Here is a 21,899-nt window from a genome sequence, read left to right on the forward strand (position 1 = left end):
CGGCGCACTCGAGTCGGACTCGGGCGGGTCTAGCGGCCTCTGGGACCGAGCGTGGGGGCGGGACTCGACCGCAGGCCACTCCCCGTCCAGGCTACGCCCCCTGGCCTTGGGTGACTTGGGCGCTGGAGCAACCGTTCCGTGTCGCCCCCCTCGGTGTGCCCGGCTGTGCCTCCGCCCACGGGCTGGCCTGGACTCCCCCGTCACCGGCTTAACTCCCTCCTTGAGTCCACCCTCCATCTTCCAATTTGAGTCCCAAGCTGTCTGCAGGAAGTGCCACTTGGAATCCAGCCTGAAGCTGCCTGGGACCTTGGCGCTTTAGGTGGCTGGAAGTCCTCCGTCGCGTCTAACTTGGATCCTATCGGCCTTAGGCCACCCCGGGCAGTCTGCGAGTCCCACCCTTAGTCTACCCTCCATGCTTTTGGCTCGACTTTTCTAGAACAGCGGGAAGTCCTACTCATTTACCCTCCATCCCTCCCGCCTTGGACCTCCTGCGACCGGTGGGAAGTCCCTCCTCGAGTCTGCCCACCCGGGCGGACCGGCGCACAAAGGAGGCGGAGGCGAGTGGTGGTGGGCGATCTGTTTATTGGCGCGCCCTCCCCCGTCCGCCCCCCGCCACCTACCCCAAGCAGCGCGGGCGCGGCTGGAGGTCACAGCGCCGTGACGCAGTCGGTGCCCGTGTACCCCGGCAGGGGCAGAGCAAACTTGGGGTGCACGTCGTTGGGCACAAACCTGCCGGCCACGAAGTGGTGGCGCCCGGAGAAGCGGCCAGCGCAGCGCTTGGGTGCCACAAGCGACACCAGCACGTCGGGCCGCAGCCCGTCTTCCGCGTGGCCGCCCGTCTCCGCGTCCCAGCCTGGGAACTGGGAGGGTTGCCCGCCGTCAGACTAGAATCCTGTTCCTGCCTCCCTCCCTGGACACCGAGCCTCTGCCCTCAGACTAGAGTGCTGATGCCCCACCGCCCAGTTCCCCTCCCCCATCAGACCCAACCTCTGCTCTCTGACAGGTGGGTCTTGGTGAGACCTGCCTCCCCATAGAACTGAGCCTCAGCCCTCACACAAGTCTCTCCCCTTCCTTCGGGGTGTTTCCCTTCCCGTTTGCCCTCAGACTTTTCTGCTCCTGCTCCCATCCTGCTACCTGATCTCCCTCCTGCCTCTGACCCAGCCTCTGTCTTCAGACTACATCATTTCCACCTGCTTCTCCAGTTCAGAGCCACACCTCTACCTTCTGACCAGGTGTCTGTCTCCATATCTCCCTCTCCATCAATCCAGAGCCTCCCCACTTAGACCAGACCCTCTTTCCGCCTGGACCTCTCGGCCAGACTGCAGTCTCTCCCCTCTGCCCAGATCCCCACCCTCTACTCAGACCACAAATTTGCCTCCATCCTCAGGCTATCCTCCCCCACCAGACCTGTCTCCTCGACCCGGGTTATTGCCTCTAACAGGACATGCCCCCCACCCACCCTCCCCACTCTGACTAGACTCCTCCCTCTGACCTAAGATGCCTGCCTTCACCCCAGACTAGATCCTGCCTTTCGACTTGGCAGGATCCTTTCCCCTCATTTGGGTCACAGCCTCTGTCATCTCTCCTCCACCTTCAGTCTAGGGGCCTTGCCTTCTCTCCTGTCTCTCTGAATCTGGGGCCACTAACAAGAAGCCACTGGCTCCTCCCTCTGATTTTAATGCTTCCATCTCTCACCCTAGCCTCCTTCCTCAGACTAACGATTCCCGCTGACTGAACAGGACCACCCTCTCTGTCCTAGGCTACCTGTTCAGACATGAGCCTGCAGCCTCCCCACTCAGATCAGACAACCCACCACCTCTCTCAGCTCCTCTACTCTGCAGCACCCTGCTGGGATGCCTCTGGGGTCCTGAAAGCCAGGGGACATCCCCTGGAGTCCAGCCACCCCCACGGAGGGTCTGGCTGGCCAGCGGCTGTTTGTTCCATCTGCCTATTGCCTAATGGCTCCAACAGGCACAGGGTGGCGGCCAGGGCGGGCGCGGCCTTTGCTGAGTGAGCTCACGTCTGCCCAGGCGACTGGGCCAGCGGGCATGCCGGGCTGGGCACGGGGGAGGAGGGGACCTGGGGCGGAAGCCTTGGTCTTCCCCATCCATGGGATGGGTGACTCCTGGCCTCCACCCCAGCCCCCAGGCCCCCACATGCCCCCTTTTGCATGGCATGCCTGAGGGGGATGTCCAGGCTCACAAGTGGGATGGACAGCAGCTTCACTGTGGCAAGTGCACGGGTGCAGGGGCCCCTAACCTCATTGGGCTCCACGCCAGGGCCCAGGATGGAGTCCACCACCAGCCCATAGGCATCGTTAATGAGCTGAACCTGGTGGGTAGGCAGGGTCAGGGCGGCCTTAGGGCACGATCCCCGCTCCTGCCCTTGTTGCTCAGTGCCAACCTCCGAGGGCAGGTAGGACAGGAAGGAGATGTCCATCTTCTTGCACTGGGTGGTCAGGTCCCAGTGCAGTAGGTCCAGCGAGCATGTTGGGTAGAAGATGGTTGGCTCGTACTCCTGGGGGGCAAAAGGCGGTCAGCCCTGGTCCCCTCCCAGGCTCCCTTGACCTGGGTAACTAGTGGTCTGGAGCAAGCACAGGGCATATTCTGCAGCCTGAACCAGCATCAATGTACCCCTGGGACACTATCAAGAGGAGGAAGTGATTTCCACAGGGTCGGGGTGGGGGTGACCCTGCAAGGCCTAGGGTGTCCTTGCTACTCACAAACACCTGCAGGTGCCGGGCACAGACCAGCCCCACTGCCCCATTCTGCTCTGGGCCGCACACGACCAGCACCGTCCTCTGCTTCCAGGAGAGAGCAGGCAAGGGGAACACCCGTCAGGGGATATGGCAAAGGTGAAGGCATGGTGCTCGCGATTCCTCCTTGCTCAGGTGGGGAAACTGAGGCCCAGAGTATCAGAAGGACTGGGGCTCGGGTCTGGAGGCAGTAGGTTAGGCTGGGAGGAGAGGCGATCAGAGCAAGGGGCTGGGCTTCTAGGGGCCTCAGTTTCCCTGTGGGAGATGCAGTCTTTGTCTCAGGCTCTGCCAAGCCCTCTCGGAAAACGTGCCTCCAGCCACCACCCCAGAAGTGCAGTTTGTTTATTCTCCATCTGAGTCACAGACATTCTTCCACCTTTTCCCACTGCAGTGGCTGCCCCTCCCCCGCCCATGTTTCCAGGCCCCAAAGTAGTGGGGTGGGGAAGGAGGGGGTGTTTTTCCAACCCTGGATGCCCTGGTGCCTGTGTCTCTGGTTTCACATCTCTGTGTCCTCTTCATCTCAGACTCTGTGTCTCTCCCTACACGTCTCGTCTGTCTCTGTGGGCATGTGCATCTCTCTCTTTTTAACTCAGGAGTTAACAGCACTGGTGTTTGAGTCCCAGTCCTGGCCCTCTATGCGGCCCTGGCCCCTTCTCCTCTCCCAGCCTCCAACTTGCCTCTATCAACTGGGAGCGACAATGGCAGCCACCTGACAGGCACACAGGGCATCTTCTGCCACACAGGGGGACAGTTATTCCCTATTTGAGTCTCCTCCACAAGGTCACAGCATGTTCCTGACCCACGTTGACCACGCCTGTGACCCCAGCCATGCCAGGTGCATAATCCAGGATATGTTTCATTTGGAAACACAAACAACAAAAAAAATTGAGTCCACATAAAGAAAAATACTGTTTTAAAAAGTATACTACAGGAGGAGGAGGAGGGCTACATGCGAGAGCCCCGACTCTTCTCAGACCCTGTTCTAAGGCATTTGCATTTAGAACTGATACACCAATAGCATTTATTTCCCTGTTTCAGAGGAGGAAACTGAGGCCCAGCATGGTCCGGCCACACAGCACGGCTGGCGATGGTATTATCATTATTGTTCTTACTCTCAGGTCATCTTGCAGTCACTTCATGGGGTGGGGGGTTTACCCACCGAGTCAGACACACCTGGGTTGCAACTCTGCTTCCAACTCAATATGACCCTGGGCAGGGCCCTCCTTGCCTCTGGGTCTCAGTTTCCCCACCTCCCTCATGCCCCAGACCCAGGAGGTGGCAGAAGCAGGGGGTCACATCTGTGGACCCAGCATCTGCACCTCAAAGGCCTCAGCACCATCCCTGCAAATAGCCTCTGCATGCCTGGGGACCCCCGCCTCTGCTCTGACTTTCTCCGACACCCTGGGGCCTCAGGTCCCTGTCTGGCCTGGACCAGTGATCTTCTCTGGGCCTCAGTTTCCTCCTCTGAAACGGGGAAATAATGTGAGTGATGGATTGGGGTAGCCCCAAACAAAGAGGGGCTTCTAGAGGCTGGACCATGCTGGCCACAGGGATCACACAGCTAGTCCTTGGCTCTGGTGGGTTGGACTTCTGGGGGTCAGGGTTGGGGGTCGGGGTCAGGTACCTTGGGCACAGCCACAGCACTAGCATGACCGCACAACTCCACTAGCTGCTGCCGCCCAAAGCGATAATCCTCCAGCAGCTTCCACTCCAGGGCGGCTGCCTCTGCTGTGCTGGGGGACAGAGAGTGGGGAGAGACGCTCAGACGGAGAGACCTAAAGATGGAGACTCAGATGGAGCCAGAAATGTACCACCAATGTTCCCAGCCAGGTTCCGAAGCCACCCTCCCACCCCCTACCCCCAAGTAGCTTCTGCATCCCTGAGCTGCGAATCCTCCCTCAGTTTCCCCATCCCACGAGCACATCATCTGGCAGCGGGCGTTTTGAGCGAAGCCTGAGGTACGGGCGCCCTCTGGCGGTCGAGGATGCCCGTGGCGGTGGATGTTGGTTGCATCTCCCCAAAGTGTCGGAGGAGCCTCACCTAGACGCCCCCAGCCCCCAAGGCGGAAGGAGCCAAGACAAGAGAATGGAGCATGAAGGACTTTGACGGGGGCGATGGAAGGATTTCAGGCCATGGGAACTACTGAGCAAGCTCCAGGACGCCAGAGCGGGTGGACTGAACTGGGGGCGCCTGGGGAAGGTGGGTTTTGAAGGCTGCAGAGTCTGATGGCTCACTCAGGACTATGGGTGTGGGACCTGCGGCTATGAGACCTTTTGGTGACCTCTCTACAGGGCAATGATAAAATTAAAATAATTGTGGCCAGAGAGATGGGGCCACCTCATTCAAGGTGGGTCTGTCTCCCCATCTCTGAGCAAAACGCAAGGCAAGATGGATTACATAATTTGCTGGGCTTAGTGCAAAATGAAAATATGAGGTCCCTTGTTCAAAATTACTAAAAATTTTAAGATGATGGTGGCAGAGCATTAAACGAAGTGTTGGGCCCTTCTAAGTGCAAGGACCCAGCTGGTCTTCGCTCAGAGGTTTCCAAGGAGACAGGATGGTGCCTGGGGAGAAGGAGGCCCCTCCAGAATCACAGGTGGGAGCCGCTGGGCAGGGTCTAAGGCTTGATGCCAGTGTCCCCCTTGCAGGACCGCCTCCTTTCCTGCTGGGGAAGAGCACCAACATACCCAGCTCAGCAGACCCTGGAGAGTGTAATAATAAAATAATAGTAATAATAATAATAATAAAAGAACGAGGCCCAGAAGAGTCAACTCAGAGAAGCCAAGTGGCTCAAGCAGGCTGATGCAGGAAGCAAGTGGGAAAACTGGGACTTCCACCCTCTCTGTATGTGGAGAGGATGAAGTTTGGTGGAATGAATTCTCAGGTTCAGTCCTTACATTCTATGAGCAGGAGATGACAACCGTCCAGCCAATTTTGCAGCATGATCACGCCAGGCAGCAGGAAGGACACTGGTGTGCAGTGTGCAGGAGATCGAGGAATGCTGTGAGATGGGAGTCCAGGAGGGCTTCCTGGAGGAGGACATCTGGAGCATTGTGGGAAATAATCCAGGTGCAATACAGAACAGCAAGGGCCAAGGCCCTGGGGTGGGAATGAGCCTGGTATGCTCAAGGGGCAGAAGGGAGGCTGGTGTAGCCACAGCAGCGTGAGTGAGGGGGCAGAGCCTAACACCTGACTGAGAAACTGGTCAGGCAGACACCTCAGGGGTCCACGCAGATGGAGGAGATGGAGGCTCAGGGCAGGGAAATCACTTGCCCTAGGTCACTCCAGCAAGCAGAGGAGGGCCCCCGTCTGTGGCTAATGTAGGATGAAGGACATTCAGACTGGAGGGGGCGGGGAAAGCACAGTGAAGCCAGATGAAGTATTCCCCTAGGAGGGCCGGCCCCCAGGAAAGCAAGTTCAGATGCGTCTGCGATTAGAGTGAATAATCTGACGGGCTAGGAGCAGGGCTCATTCCTCCACCTTCATCTTGTCACAGCTCTGGCTGCTGCCCTTGCAGGAGGGCACAGGGAGGAAAGGGAGGGTGGGAGACCCATTCATTCCTCCTCTCCTTTTTCTGTCCCAAAGCTTTGGCCTCTGCCAGTCACTTGGAACATTATCTCCTCCCTAACTGGTCATTAGAGTGACAATGGGGACTCCATGGCCAGGGGGCAGTTGAGTCTGGGAGCCTGGTGGCAGGGGCAGAGGCAGCTCTGGGTGGGGGAGGGAGGCTGCAAGGCAGAACCTCCTGTTGTGGGACTGTCGGGGGCTCAGCTATGAGGGTGCCTCTTGCGCCCCTCAACCTCAGCCCCAGATGAGAGCTGTGAGGCCCCAGGATTTCCCTACCAGACCCAGAAGGGCTGAGGTGACCTGGGTCTGACATTCCCAAAATGCTTTCAGAATGGGGTAAGGGCCCTAAACAGTGGAAGTGCTCATTTGGAGGTGAAGCCCTAAGGCCAGGGCAGCCCTGCCAGGCCCTCCCTGCTCTCTGATCAGTCGCATCTCTCCACCTTCACTTCTCTGCCTGCCATCCCATCATCATTGCTCACCTGGCCGCCTACACCAGTCTCATGCTGCCAAAACTCCTCCTCAACAGGAACCATGGGGGCTTTGTAACCTTGAACACCAGGTCATGTCACCCATCCCCAACCTTCTATGGCTTCCCAGTGCTCAGAGTACTCAAATTCCTCACCAAGCCTACAAGCCCCCCATTATGTCTGCAAACTCGATGCCTCATTCCTCTTCTCACCCGCGTCGTGGAGCCCCATCACTCCCCTCAGCTGGCATATAAGGCCCCCACACGAGGTGAAGTCACAGCTCCAGCTCTTTGAACACTCTCCTCCTGGCTGAATCTGGACATCGGCCAGTAACTGAACAGTGTCTGTTGGGAGAGGGGGGCTGAGCGGACAGTGGGCAGAGGCAGCTGGACCAGGGGCTGTAGCATGAATCTGGCTTACAGTGAGGTCCACAACCCTGACTGGGGTCTCACGTCACAAGGGCTTAAAGGACACAGGAGGAGAACACAGGGCGAGGTGGAAGGCACAGCCACAGCTGCCAGCTCTGGACCCCAAACGCACCAACCCACTGGCCTGTGTGCTCAAAATCTGCCCTGGCTCAAGCAGTGACTTCCCTCCCCGGGCCGTTTCCTCCTCTGGAGGAAACAAGGGAGACAGTGGCGGGCTGGACCATCAAGGGGTCAGCGTTTGAGGAGCTGTGTCCCTAGGTGGGAAACTGGAGGCTGGGGGTACAGGGCCCGGGGACGGACGGACAGGGAGCGATCCTGGCCGGGCCGTGCTTAGTTGTGCTGCCGAGTGCTCAGGAGCCGCGCCCCACCTACCCACTCCGCGGTCCCCCGGGCAACGCAGCTCCGGAGGCGTCCGCGGCGGCGGGCTCGGAGTCGCCAGCGAGACCCGGGACGACCTCGGAGCCCGGGCCGCTCCCGAACGTACACCTGCCTCCAGTCCCCCGCCCCGTCCTGCCTCTGCTCCGGTCACCAGGACCCCAACCCGGCCACGTCCCGCTCCCGGCTGACCCGAGAAAATACCGCTCCCCGGGGCGTCTCCGCCAGGACCGCGCCGCTTGTGGCTGAGATGAGACAGCGCGCGCAACGCCCCCGCTGCCTTTTAAGGGCAACCCCGGAGGGGGGGGGACGGGCCCCCCACCCCGCGCGCCCGCCAATCAGAGGGCGCCGCGAAGGCGCTGAGCGCGGCCATTGGCCAGCGGGGAGGGCGGACTCGACCCTTTCGTGCTAGGAGCGCAGCAGCCCAGCAGACCCAGAGAAACCCAAGGATGAGGTCGCTGGCACGGAAACCGAGTCCGGAGGGAGCAATGGGCTGGTTATTTCGGCTATGGGATTCCGGCCTAGGAGCGAGGGGTCCCCCAAGCCTCACTCCCCCAAGTCCCACACCTACCCCGGGCCCCTGAGGAGAAGGTGGGACCCAAAGCTGACCCAAGAATCCCCAGCCTGGAGGGGCAGGCAGACGGGCTGCTGAGGGCACCTAGCCGGGGCAGGAGCACGGCCAGCACGGAGGATCATAGGCAGGACAGGGATGGGGGAATGGAGGCAGGGATACGGCGGGGATGGGGCCCAGGAGATCCGAGAGTTTCCAGAGGGAGGGAGAAAGCTCCTGGGCAGACGCTGGGGGTGGATCAGGGCTGCGAGTTTGTTCTGAGGTCACCCCATATCGCATCTCCTGCCGCGGATGACATGGTGGTGCCAGACTGCCCTGCCCCCAGCCCCCAGGACACAGGCAGATGGGTCTCCAGAGCGTTTATTCTCTCCCAGTGGGGAGGGGTGGGGTCCACAGGGTCCAGGGCATCGGCAGGCACAGGCCCTACGTGTACCGTAAGTAGCCATGGCTGGCCTTGAGAGTCTCCTCGGTGGGGCGCAGCCCATACAGCTCGCCTATCAGGGGGGGCACCCAGCGCGTTGTGTGGAACACGGACTCACCCACCTGTGGAGACAGTGGTGTATGGGTTGGGGCACAATCCCCCCACACAGCCTGCCGGGATCCCCCTACCATTGGTGACCTCCATGCAAGGGTCAGGAACTGTTGTCTTCCCAGCCTCAGTCCCAGCCCCTGCCACCACTCTCAGCCCCAGGTTTTCTGTGGGAGGCTGTCTCTGCAGTGGCAGGGACCCCTCTCCTCCCTGCTGGGGACATACCTTCCAGTCGGGCACATCTTTCATGATGATAGCCTCCTCCTCCAGGTTCTCCCGAAGAAGCCGCAAGATCCTGTAGCGATGGAATGGTCGGTGGGGACGCAGCCTGAGAGCCCCGATGGCCACCCGCCTAATCCACCTGCTGCTTCCCATTGCGTCCCCATCTCTGCTCCAACCCTCCCCCACATCCTTCATTCCTTTCCTTTCCTCCCCCTGGCAAACTCCTCCCTTTCTCCTGCCCCAACCCCAACGTCCCCTCCTCCAAGAAGCCTTCCCATTTTCCCCCCTTTGGGTCTGAGTGTCCCAGCCTACAGGGCCTGATCTGCATCCAGGACAGTAGCCACAATGCACCTGGGGACCATCCGCTGCGTCCTGCCATATGAAGGGCCGCCATCACCCTTGCAGAAGTCTGGAGACTTGACTTGGGTGCTGCTGCACCCAAATCCCTGTGGCACAGATGGGCTGGCGAATGGGGCTCATTGCAGGGAACTTGGAAACTACCAGAAAGCAGGGAGAAGAAAGGAGCATGTCTCCAGACTTCTCCAACGGTGATGGCAGCTCTTCGTGTGGCAGGACGCAGCGGATGGTCCCCAGGTGCATTGTGGCTACTGTCCTGGATGCAGATCAGGCCCTGCAGGCTGGGGCACTCAGGTCTGTGACATGCTGACCCTGTCCCCGGTGGCCCTACCTCCGGTCCTTCTCCGCCTGCAACAGTGGCATCAGTGCAATGCGGGCCTCCAAGTCCTCAATCTGCAGGCGCCTGAGAAACCCCAAAACTCAGGTCAGCCCAGGCTGCAGGGAGGAGGTGCTGCGCTGGAGGGTGGTGGTGGGAGAGGGTGGTGGGCTCTGCCCACCAGGAGCCTGAGATGACAGTGAGAGGGTGGGCCGGGGCGGGCAGCTGGCAATGGCGACCGACTGTCCACAAGACTGTTGGCTTCACATTTTCTTTTCAATTAAAAACTTCTTTGATCCTAAAAATAGCCCTGCACGATGATGATGGCGGGGGGCAAGTTCATCATGGGGCTCTGCGGCTTACAAAACCACATCCCCTTCATCTCAAAATAACCACAGGGTTGTGAGGCCAGGACAGGCAGGGCCTGAACATGCTCCTTTCTTCTCACTGCTTTCTGGCAGTTTCCAAGTTCCCTGCAATGAGCCTCATTCGCCAGCCCATCTGTGCTGCGGGGGGTTGGGAGGAAACAGCACCCAGTTATGGGGCCCAGGACATGGCTTCTGGCCCTGTCCCCTCACCTGTGACACAGGAACAAGGAGAGGACACTGGGCCTTAGTCCCTCTGGCCCTGCATGGTCACTGCCTGGTGTGGTCTGGTTTCTAAGCCCTTATTACAGGTTGAACATCCCTAACCCAAAAATCTAAAACCAAAATCTGAAACTTTTGGGGTACCGACTGATGCTCTAATGTCATGCTCAAAGGAAACGCTCACTAGAGAATTTCAGATTTTCGTATTCAGGCTGCTCAGCTGGTTAAGTATAATGCAGATATTCCAAAATCCAAAAAAACCAAAATGTGAAACACTTCTGGTCTCAAGCATTTCGGATACAGACTATTCAGTTCAGCCTGCTGAGGCCACGTTGCAGGCCTGCCCTCCATGCAATATGCTGTCCTAACCTGCAGCATCCTAACCTGGTGCTTCACCAGGGTGAAGGGAGCTGGTGACCACCTGCTTGTGAGTTCCTTGCTTACTGGACATTTCTTGAGGGTAAATCCTAGAAATTGACTTGCTAGTTTGCAGTCTGAACCTCCTGGGGCTTAGGATTGCCTGGCTAAGTCCAAGGGCGCACAGCCCCACCCTCACCAGCAGGAGGCAGTATCGCTCTAACAGACGCCGCTGCGTCCCCACTGTGGCCCCACCTGCGCTCGCGGTTCCATTTCATCATGCCCCAGTACCCGAAGAGCAAGGTCCCGATGCCCACGGCAAACAAGCTGTAGCCTGCAGAGAGAGGAGGCGCCCACTCAGCGAGTCTGCTGGCTGTGCTCCGGAAGTATACACAAGGGAGATGGTGGAAGCCCCACAGAACCCCTACCCAGAGATAGTGACCTCATCAGCACATGGTCCTGCCCCCTCTTCAGCAGCTCTAGGCACTGTCATTGTGTTCACCCATTTTGCAGTCAGGGGACACCAGGCAGCCCCAGCTCTTCTCTCAGTAGTGAGGCTGCAACACCTCTGTCCCCCCTTCCCCCGCCCGCAGTTTCTGGAAGGTGCAGGCTGGGAAGGGACTGCGGCAGGGCCTGAGGGTCTGGATGTGGTTGGGTGGCCCCAGCTCCACCACCTTTTAGAAGGTTGTTTGGTTCCTGGTGAGCAGGTTCGTCCCCACCTGGGAGGACAGCTCTGGAAGTCTCCACAGCTGGGTCCCAGCTCCACAGTGGCTCCTGGCCACCTGGGCCACGGGTCTACATGCTGCCCACAGGGGCCACCAGGGGCAGGCAGTGTCCTGCAGGAGCTGCCCAGCCACCCTGGGATCTAGGGCTGGTGTTGCTACCTCCTGGCCCAGCAGGGTTGAATCCCCTGCCCTGTACTGCACCCTGGGGAAAGAGGTCAGAATGAATATTTCCTGAGCACCAGCAGGAGCCTGTACTCTAATCCTTACTGGCAGGCTATGGGCCCTGGAGTCTTCAGGGAGCCCTGGGCCACCTGGGGCCTGCTCAGTGAGGCCGTCTCTGGGCTTCGTGGGGGGCAGAACAGGAACTCTAGAAGTCAGACCCTGCTCAGCGCCTGCCAGGGCCACCAGTGTCCCTATCCTTCTCTCCCCCTTTAGCTTGGCTCTGGCACAAGGCTGCCTTGGCACCTCTGCTACATCCAGAGATGAATGGGAAACTGGCTCCATCTTTTACCTGCTTAGTTCACCTGACAAAACATGAGCGCAGGGGACAGGGCATCAAGAGTGGGCTGGGCCCAGGCTCCAAGGCACAGCCTTTTTAGAGAGGTGTGCAGGACCAGCTCCCTTCTACACTATACTCCCCACTACAGCTCTCTTTTCACCAGCTGCAGAGAACCCTGGTGGAGCCTTATCTCTGACTCAGCCCTGGGGACAGACCCTGGCATGGCAAACGGACCCTGTGGAGACCCCTCACCCTCACATCCTGGCATCCACGTGCAGGCCCATCTGTACGATAAATTCCAAAGGAGAGGGCCTTCAGAATAACGCAGGACCCCGCGGGTTTGCATGCAGCCAGTGCAGGCTCTAACTCATTTCTTCCTTGCTGACTGAGGTGGGGCCAAGGCCCCAGACCTCCAGGGTGGGTCTGTGCCTCAGAAGCTGCCAGTCTGATGAGGGAGGCCTGGGAGAGGCATGCAGAGAAGGGTGTGCAAGCCATTCTTAAAGAAGACCTAAATACATGGAAACACATCCTGTGCTCATGGAGCTGAACACTTAGTATCGTGCAGATGGGGACATTCCCCAAAGTGATGTGCAGATTCAATGCAACCCCCACCAGAATCTCAATCTTTTTTTCCTCTCGCAGAAATTGACAAGCAGGTTGTGAAATTCATATGGAAATGCAAGGGACGAGAAGAGCCAGAATGACTTTGAAAAAGAAGAACCAAGTTGGAGGACTGGCACTTCACCTTTTCAAACTTATTGCACAGATGAGTGTAGAAGACAGAGTGGCACTGGCATACGGATGGACACATTCATCAGTGGAAGAGAACTGAGAGGCCAGAAATAAACCCGCACATTTATGGTCAACTGTTTTTGGACAGGGGTGCCAGGACAATTCAATGGGAAAGAACAGTCTTTTCAACAAATGGGACATGGCCAGCCACATGCAAAAGAATGACGTCCCTCCTTATCCCAAACACAAAAATTAACTCGAAATGGATCAAAGACCTAAATGTAAGAGCTAAATTATAACACTCTAGAAGAAAACTTAGGAGTGTCTGTGACCTCAGATTAGGCAATGGTTTCTTAGATATACCATCAGAAGTACAATAACAAAAGAAAAGAGGAATTGATTAAAATTAAAAACTTTCGTGCTGCAAACGATACCATCAATTAGCTGTAAAGACAATCCACAGAATGGGAGCAGGAATTTGCAAATCATGTTTCCGATAAAGGAATGGTATTCAAAATATATGAAGACCCAATAATAAAGACATAAATAACCCAATTGAAAAATGTGTAAAGGATTAGAATAGACATTTTTCCAAGAAAAATATGTAAATGGCCAATAAACACCTAAAAAGAAGCTCAACATCATTAATCATTAGGGAAATGCAAATCAAAACCACAAGGAAACACCACTTCACATGAACTAGGACCGTCATTATCAAAAAAATGGGAAATAATTAGTGTTATCGAGATGTGGAAAAATTGGGACTCCCACACATTGCAGGTGGGAACATAAAACAGTGCAGCCAATTTGGAAAACAGTTCAGCAGTTCTTCATAATGTTAAACGTGAGGTTATCACATGGCCGGCATCTCCTCTTAGGTGGATTTCACTCGGGAGAAATGAAAACCTACATCCACACAAACCCTTGTACATGAATGTTCATAGCAACACTGTTCACAAAAGCCCAAAGGTGGAAGCAACTCAAGTGTCCACCAACAAATAAATAGATACACAAAATGTGGCTCATCCATACGACGACTGTTATTAAGGCTTAAAGGGAACAGAGCTCTGACACATGCTACAGCATGGATGGACCTTGAAACATGGAGTGAGAGGAGCCAGACACGAAGGGCCACAGTGTTTGTGGTCACATTTACATGAAATGCCCAGAACGGGCAAATCCACAGAAACAGAAAGCAGACTGGTGGTTGCCGGGGGATGCACAAGAATGGGGAGTGACTGCTAACAGGGACAAGGTTTCCTTTTGTGGTGATGAAAGTGTTCTGAATTTAGATAAGGGTGATGATTGCACAACTCTGTGAATATACTAAAAATCAGTGAATTGGAAACTTTGTAAATGGGTGAATTGTATGGTACAGTATGTGAATCTCAATAAAGAAATTAAAGACACAAGATAAAATGAAAAGGGCCACCCACTGGACTCAGGAGGGAGTGGGGGTGGAAGTCACTTCAGGAGCAGTGAATTAGAAGGAGCCTGAGCCAGTCTGGCATGTTCTGGGATACAGGCAGTCAATGAGTAGTCCGGGCAGAGTGCAGGAAGTGGGTGCCGCGCTTGGGACCCTGGGGCCTTGGACAGGAGCAGGGAAGAGTACGTAGGACTGACTGAATGGGCTGATTTGGATCCTGGCTCAAAGGGGGCAAGGCTGAAGGATAGAAGATGGGATCAGGGCCTTTTTATGTGCTGTTCCCTCTGCCTGGCAGGCTCCTTCTCAGAGAGGTCTTCCTGTCACACTCTGGCTAAAGCAGGTCCCAGTTATCCTGGTCTCGCCCCAACTAGAAATTCTGGCATGAGGTGTCCCCTCAGCTAGACTGTGAGCTCCTCAGGACCAGGACCAGGCCCAGTGCCGGGTGCACACTCAACAACCCGTTACTATGCAGGTACATACAAAGATGGCACCACCAGAGGGGTATCTTTGTCACTCTTGTGCAGAAGGAAAGGCTGAGGTGGGTCTGTATGCGCAGCACACAGGAAGCACTACTGTGTCATGAACTGGAAGAGGACCAGGGTAAAAGGCATGTTTGTGACTTAAAAATAAATATAAGATGCTGACTAGGAGAAGCCCAGGGAGCCCCGAGGGCTGGGATCCTTCTGCAGCCTGGTCTGGGTGCAGGTAATATGTGTAAACAGACCCTGTGCTGCACACCTGAGGGGGCACGCTGGCCTAGGCATCAAGTTACACCCTGAGAAGAGAAATGAGGAGAGTGAGATCCTGTTATATTTCCTCATCTGTTTTTAGAAAGGTGTCAGTGCCTGAGGGCCACATCCAGCCTGCAGCCTGGTTTTGTCTGGACCTCAGGCTAAGAACACTTTTACATCGGAAAGGTTTGTCTCAGCAACTTTGACTTCTGGCCCTTTACAGAAAAAGTTCGCCCTCTCTGTTCTGGGATAGAAGAAAGCCAGAAAGGGTCTGGAGTGGACCTGAGTTTTCAACTGACACTGACTTTTCTACCATCTGAATTATTACATTTTTTTAACCATATACATTTTGTTAATTAATTGAGGCATAACTTGCATAACATGTACGGGTTTTAAATATAAAGTTGTATGCATTAAGGCAAATGTATTCAGAACCCTTAAATTACGTTTTAAATTTTGCACTTCTCTGTTAACCCTAGGCTCCTTTTACGTTCTCTTTAAACATTTTCTGTGTTGAATCCAGTAACGAAATTTAAAATTTTACTTACAACATTAGAATTTGGGGGGAATACAGATTCCAGGCACACTCTTCAGGAAGGGGCCGCCAGAGAGGAACCACCACATAGAACACCTTTTAAACCCCTCCGGGTTCTCGGTTTCGGTCTCAGCCTTGCCCTGGGTGACCCTAGAGGAGTCGCAGCCTCTCGGGCCTCAGTTTCTCCACCTAGGGTGGCCGAGGGCCAGCGCGCGGCTTATGCCAACCTCAGTTTAACCCAGTAGGAATAAAATAGAAATAATTCACGGGACCGACCTCCTGGGCTGTTACAAGAAGGCAGCGAAGGCCTGAGCGCTCGACAAACTGCAACAGTTACCGCCATCACCCCTGGAGCTATCGGGATCCCCGGGCTCCGCCTCCCGCCGGACCAGGGAAACCCAGCGCCCGCCGCAGCACCCCAAGAGCCCGGATCCCGCGGCCCCGGCGCAGAGCGACACTGACCCGACAGTCCCCGACGCGGCAGGTTCCGCTTGTAGTCGATAGGGCCGTAGCCCCCCGGCGGGGGCATGTCCTGTTTCACCTTCGACGCCGCCATGCTCACAGCACCCCACACTTCCGGTTGTGGGCGGAAGTGATGTAAGAAGGCAGCCGCCATCACGAGTGTGGCGGAAGTCCCGGAGAAAGTGCCCCGGCGTCGCCGTCCCGATGCGCGGGAGAACTCGGGCGGCTAGGCTGCTACTGGAGTCTCTATTTCCTCTTCTCCCCCCCGACAGGGCGTGACTCAAATCGTCGTCGCTTGGAACCCGCCGGGGCACCCTGGTCCTTGCACTAAAGAAGTTCACCTCCCCTCTGGGGCGATGCCCGGGCCTGATACCCCGGGGTCCCGGGGGAGCCAGGTCCCCGGGTTAAGCCCCCCCTTTCCCTTTTTCACCCTGTAGGAATCCTAGAGCTCCACATGGTCACGGGCTGGGTACGCAAAATTGGGGGGTGGACTCACGAGGAGACACCCAAATCCCAGGAAAGGATTCTGCTCCGTGGTGGTGGTCGGTACCTCTTACTAGTGGCCTCTCACCGGAACTGACCATTCAGGGAGACTGAGTCACAAAGCACGAGGGGCTTGGGGGGCCTGCCGGGCGGAGTGACGCCCGCGGTCACTTCACAAGGCAGAAATTGTTACCGGGGCAATAAAAGACGCTGCGGCGGCTGGGCCCCGGGATTGGGCACATGGGGGTGCGGGTGTGCAGGTGCCGAGCGCCATGGGTTAGGCCCGAGATCGGAGTCCGGCCGCCCCCCGACAGCAGCCGCCTCCTGCTCCCTGCGCGCCCCGGGCGCCACCATGTCGGGCGACAAACTCCTGAGCGAACTTGGCTATAAGCTGGGCCGCACGATCGGCGAGGGCAGCTACTCCAAGGTGAAGGTGGCCACGTCCAAGAAGTACAAGGGTACGGTGGCCATCAAGGTGGTGGACCGACGGCGGGCGCCGCAGGACTTCGTCAACAAGTTCCTGCCGCGCGAGCTGTCCATCCTGCGGGGCGTGCGGCACCCGCACATCGTGCACGTCTTCGAGTTCATCGAGGTGTGCAACGGGAAGCTGTACATCGTGATGGAGGCGGCAGCGACCGACCTGCTGCAGGCCGTGCAGCGCAACGGGCGCATCCCTGGCACGCAGGCGCGCGACCTCTTCGCGCAGATCGCCGGTGCCGTGCGCTATCTGCACGACCACCACCTGGTGCACCGCGACCTCAAGTGCGAAAACGTGCTGCTGAGCCCGGACGAGCGCCGCGTCAAGCTCACCGACTTCGGCTTCGGCCGCCAGGCGCACGGCTACCCAGATCTGAGCACCACCTACTGCGGCTCGGCCGCCTACGCGTCACCCGAGGTGCTCCTGGGCATCCCCTACGACCCCAAGAAGTACGACGTGTGGAGCCTGGGCGTCGTGCTCTACGTCATGGTCACCGGGTGCATGCCCTTCGACGACTCGGACATCGCCGGCCTACCCCGGCGCCAGAAGCGCGGCGTGCTCTACCCCGACGGCCTCGAGCTGTCCGAGCGCTGCAAGGCCCTGATCGCCGAGCTGCTGCAGTTCAGCCCCTCGGCCAGGCCCTCGGCGGGCCAGGTGGCGCGCAACGGCTGGCTGCGCGCGGGGGACTCCGGCTAGAAGCCGGGGTTCCCGCCATGCCCGCCGCGGGGGGTACTGAGCCCGCGTGGCGCACGCGCGACAGGCAGGCTCCTGGTGACCCGCGAGCCGCCGCGCGCCAGTGCGCACGTCCCCTCTCCCTTTCCACCCCCTGCCCTCAACCCCCTCCACCGCGGGGGCCGCAGTCGCCACTGTTTGGAATCCGGCTCCTGCTCCACGATCCCAAGAGCGGGGGGCGCGTGCGCATCCTCCAGTCTCCGCGCCCAGGCCCCGGGAGGGGCGCGACGACAGGGGACAGAAGCATTACGCCTGCGCGGATGAGTGGCGTCTGCGCTAGCGGACTCGCTTGGGGGGAGTCCTTCCCCAGCCAGCCGCGGATGTCAGGTTCTCGTTGGAACCTGCAATAAACTTGCTCTTCCTCTCACTTGGCTCTAGCTGTGGCCGCCTTTTACGGAGCAGGGGTGTAGGGGCTCGCTTCCCCGGGGGCAGGCGGGCGCGAGATCCCCATTTTAGAGAAAGGCATGTTGAGGTTCTTGCTCCAGGTCTCTAAAGGGAGTTGGAAGGATTGGAACCCGGACTCTTCGGGCTCCCCTGCCTGGGCAAACTCGAAGGGGCTTTGTTGTCCCCGGGGGCTGTGAATGGGAATGCTGGCCTGGGGAGCAACTGGACCTTAGCACAACTCCCTCCTCGTGTTTAAGGATGGAACGGCGCGGGGTGGGAACCTTCTGTGTCGATACAAACTGAGCGTTTACAGATAAGGAAACTGAGGCCCACAGAGATGTCACCTGCCCCAAACAGCTGGGATTTGAACCCAAATCTGGCTGCAGTAGTGTGGTTGGGTGGTGGGAGCTCTCCTTGGTGAGGGCCCCTTACCTCTGGGGAAGAGTATAGGTGGAGAGTCGGGGATGGACTTAAGTCAGCTGGGCGAACTGGTTCATTCAGTCCTGTGTTCGTTCATGTATTCGTGCGTTTCTGGAGCACCTGCTGTTTGCCAGGCCCTGGAACTCAGCGAAGAGGCTTGGACTCATCCCTGCACTCAACGAGGAGGCAAATGAAAAATCAAGTAAAATAAAAGAAAGGCGTGGAAATGAAATAATTGTAAGTTGTGCTGAGTGCCGGGTGGGTGGGGGGCATCCAAGGCGGGACTCAAGTTGTGACATTTGAGCTGAGCCCCAAAGGAATCAGCCATTGGAAACAGGATGGAAAGTGTTCTAAGTGTTCCCGTGAAAGAACAGAGCTGGTGTGTTTGAGTAACGTCAGGAGGTTCCTGTGGCTGGCATAGGGAGGGAGAGAGGGAGAGAGGGTGGAGAGGTAGAGAGGGTGGAGAGGTAGAGAGGGTGGAGAGGTAGAGAGGGTGGAGAGGTAGAGAGGGTGGAGAGGTAGAGAGGGTGGAGAGGTAGAGAGGGTGGAGAGGTAGAGGTGTATGTCTGGAGGGGAACCCCAAGGGCCTGGGTGAGTTTGGGGGTTATTTTGCTGCGATGAGGTTACTGTTTGGTGACAGCAGCTTATTGTTGGTTGGGGTGTATGGGAAACATCTCCCTAAACCCCAGTCCTACCCACCTTCATTTGAGCCCCATGGTCCCCAACGGAGCTCCTCAACTTGTGGGTCTCACCAGGCCCAGCCCCTGCTCACTCACCCTCCATGGCTTTCTGGTGCCCTGGGGATTGAGTGCCACTCTCTCCTCTCCCCCTTCAAATAGCCCCATCCCCCTCACTTTGCAGATGAGGAAACTGAGGCTAAAAGGGGCAATCCTGGCTGGATTACGTCAGAGCTGAGGCATAGAGCCCAACACCTCTGGTTTATAGTGGAAGGGCGCCTCTCCTGACCCGGGCTGTGCCTTGCGCTCCACACCTGGAGAGTGGGGGCAGAACCCATCCTCAGAGTTGCTGGAAGAGACTGAGGCTCCCTGGAGGATGGAGCCCTGAGCCTTCCTGAGGCTCCCCATTGTTGTCAGAATAAAACCACATCCTTTCCCCTTTCCCCCACAGTCCAACCACACTGTCCTCTTTGTCCTTTACCTGCCATGCTTGGTCCCACCTCGAAGCCTGTGCACAGGCTGTTCACACTCCTGGCACTACTTTCCCATCTTCATTCAAGACTTGGCCTAAAACATCACCTCCTCCCCAACACCCTGTTCTTTCCCTCCTTACAAGGTGCTGTTTTGTTTCCATCTGGATGGCTACGGCCACGTCTCCAGTGCCCAGGGCGTGGCACATGCCTTTCTTCTGTCCCTCATCAATCTGTGGGAGAAGGGGCCCAGGTTTCCTGTTGCCCCATGGCTCAGTTCAGAGGGGACAAGGTCTCAGGGACCGGGGATAATGTTTTTCAGCTGGAGAAGCTGCTTGAGAACACCACCCAGGACTGGCGCCCTCGATCTGCCCAGGGTCCACTGAGAAGCCTGTGCCTGATCCAGGAAAGCACATGACTCTCATGAGGGCCAAGAGCTAGCTGAGCCACCGAGAAAGTGCCCTACCCAAAGAAGCACAATTAGCAGGTGCACCCCACCCTTTGCCCCCCGTTAGCAAAGAGTCACCCTCCACCTTCCCCGCAGACTGCTGGAAGCTGGGCTAAACATCGCAGAGAAACCAGGGCCGCGGGAAGGAAAGAAAAGTGCAGTCACATGTGGTCCATTTCTTTATTGTCCTTCAGTCTAAAACTTCCTCAAGGTACAACGTGTAGCCAACCAATGCCAGCCTTTGTTTTACTGGAACTTCTTTCTGCTTTGGTGGCAAACATTTTTTACATTTGTTTTATTATCAAAGATTTAAAGTCACAATAAATACAAGTGACAACCTCCCCCACCCCCAAGCCCCACCAAATACCCTGCACTAGTGTAACTATTACACTTTGTTAGAATTATAAAATTGCTGTCCTTTTTTAAAAGCTCAGTCCAAGTTCTTTAGGCTAACGTCATGTGCAGCATAACTCAGCATCAAAGAAAAACCCTATGGCGGAGCAGCAGGGACCATCCTTCCCATTACAGACCCCCTGTGATGTGAATAATTATATAGGAAACTCTCCCTGTGTCCCTCTGTCCAATAGAGTGCTGTGTGGGGGAAAGGAGGGGGGTGGTGCGTGTAGTGGCCTCATTCCCTCTGCCCTGGGGCAAGCTTTTGCTTCACGAAGGTCCTGGGAGCACAGATAGGACCCACAGGCCATTTGCAGTGCCAGCTGTCCCACCCCTGGGTGAAGGGTCACTCCAGATTTCATCAGGGGTGTAGCTCCCAACGTCACCATGGACTGGAGTCCCCATGTCATGGTCAGTATGGCCAGAACTGTGGGTGGCTCCAAGTGGACACGTGTGTGTACATGTATAAACATGTACACAAACATGGCCATTTCAAACCTGCCCTCCCTCCACTAAAATAGGCTAGTAGCTGATACCCCCACCCCAGTCCACTGAGTGGCCAACATTAGGAAGAGTTTCCAGTTGCCATTGAGGGTTTGCCACAGGTAACTGAGAGTTACAATCGTCACTGTTTTGAGGTTGGGGTGGGAACCACATCCACATGGCTCACAGGAACCACAGGGTTCTCAGGGGAGACCAGGACCCCAGCACGTCAGTGACTGCCCAAGCAGTGGGCAGTTTGAGGAGTGTGATTTGCTGCTGGGAAAACACCCTTAATGCCAATAAATATCCTTTCCTGGCATGTCCAATCCCCACACCCAGAGAGGTATTTAATGTAGTGTTTCATCAAAGAACCGCCCATGTGGGGCTAATTGTGAAAGTTACACTGCAAAGAGGGAACTAAAGAAAAGTCAGGTGGTAGGACATTGAAACAGTAAAAACGAAGGAAATATTAAGGCATCTCACATTCTTGTCCCCTTTAAAAAAAAAAAAAAAACTACACTTGTTACAGTATGTCATCACTGATAGGAATGCTCCCCGGGGACACGGGATGGAGAAGAGAAGCCAGGGCCCTGTCTATCCTGTCCTCTGCTGTGGCACCGTTTTCTAGTGAGGCGCTGCGGTCTGTACTGACCTCACAAGGCCTGTTCAACAGCCATAAGCCCCAGAGGAAGTCAGCCAGGCTGGGAGTGGTTGGGAGCCTGGGCTGATAGGGACGGCTCAGACCTCTTGTCAAAGACCCAGTCGACCCGAGCTGAAGAGCTCAGCCCCCTACAGCACCCCTCCAGTACAGAGGTGACTGGCCTGGATGCCTGATCCCGAGTTACTGCATAGAACTGAGGTTTGTTCGCTGGGAGGGCTTCCAACAGGAAGAGGCCAGCCCAGGCACTCCTTGGAGGAGCTGGAAAATTTGGCCCATGTTATCGAACAGAGAGTGCTAACAGCTCAGGGTAATATAAGACAGGTATTTATTGGCCAGGCACACAGAAAAATGTGAGGAATAGAAACGCTTGCATACTCTCGACTTTTTTGGTGTTAAAACACCCCTCCCCCCAACAAAAACATCAATTTCCCTCCTTTCCCCCAAATCCCTGCATCTTGGAATGAAAGCCACCCATCTTCACCCTTCCCTCACCTCCTTCAGCCCATCTAAGTTATGCACTCTAAACAAAAATCAATAAGAAATTTGGGGTTTTGCACAACAAAAAACTAGAATGTTTTCCAAAACTAGGTAAAAATGTTTTCTAAAGACTGATGATATTCACACATGAG

The 21,899-nt window shown here is 56.5% G+C and overlaps 3 protein-coding genes across 4 annotated transcripts; 1 reads left to right on the plus strand and 2 right to left on the minus strand.

The window, feature by feature from the left end:
• Positions 1-647: 647 nt before the first annotated feature.
• On the minus strand, positions 648-7,965 carry YJEFN3 (YjeF N-terminal domain containing 3). Its single transcript, XM_063110075.1, has 9 exons — positions 7,915-7,965; positions 7,590-7,872; positions 7,002-7,133; positions 4,672-4,795; positions 4,381-4,488; positions 2,723-2,834; positions 2,404-2,517; positions 2,176-2,331; positions 648-860 (listed from the first exon to the last, which is right to left on the minus strand). The coding sequence occupies exons 1-9, from the start codon at positions 7,963-7,965 to the stop codon at positions 648-650; spliced, it is 1,293 nt and encodes a 430-aa protein (XP_062966145.1).
• Positions 7,966-8,507: 542 nt separating this feature from the next.
• NDUFA13 (NADH:ubiquinone oxidoreductase subunit A13) lies at positions 8,508-15,758 on the minus strand. Of its 2 annotated transcripts, XM_063112393.1 has the most exons (5): positions 15,642-15,758; positions 10,787-10,865; positions 9,603-9,674; positions 8,918-8,987; positions 8,508-8,706 (listed from the first exon to the last, which is right to left on the minus strand). In XM_063112393.1, the coding sequence occupies exons 1-5, from the start codon at positions 15,733-15,735 to the stop codon at positions 8,587-8,589; spliced, it is 435 nt and encodes a 144-aa protein (XP_062968463.1). In that variant the 5' UTR covers positions 15,736-15,758; the 3' UTR covers positions 8,508-8,586. The 2 variants fall into 2 exon arrangements, with proteins under 2 accessions (XP_062968463.1, XP_062968464.1); XM_063112394.1 differs by lacking the exon at positions 9,603-9,674.
• A 718-nt stretch (positions 15,759-16,476) lies between these two features.
• On the plus strand, positions 16,477-17,298 carry TSSK6 (testis specific serine kinase 6). The gene has a single exon (XM_063109049.1). The coding sequence runs from the start codon at positions 16,477-16,479 to the stop codon at positions 17,296-17,298; it is 822 nt and encodes a 273-aa protein (XP_062965119.1).
• The last annotated feature ends 4,601 nt before the right edge of the window (positions 17,299-21,899 follow it).

This window comes from Cynocephalus volans, chromosome 10, assembly GCF_027409185.1.
Source record: "Cynocephalus volans isolate mCynVol1 chromosome 10, mCynVol1.pri, whole genome shotgun sequence".
In the NCBI taxonomy this organism is placed as follows: Eukaryota; Metazoa; Chordata; class Mammalia; order Dermoptera; family Cynocephalidae; genus Cynocephalus; species Cynocephalus volans.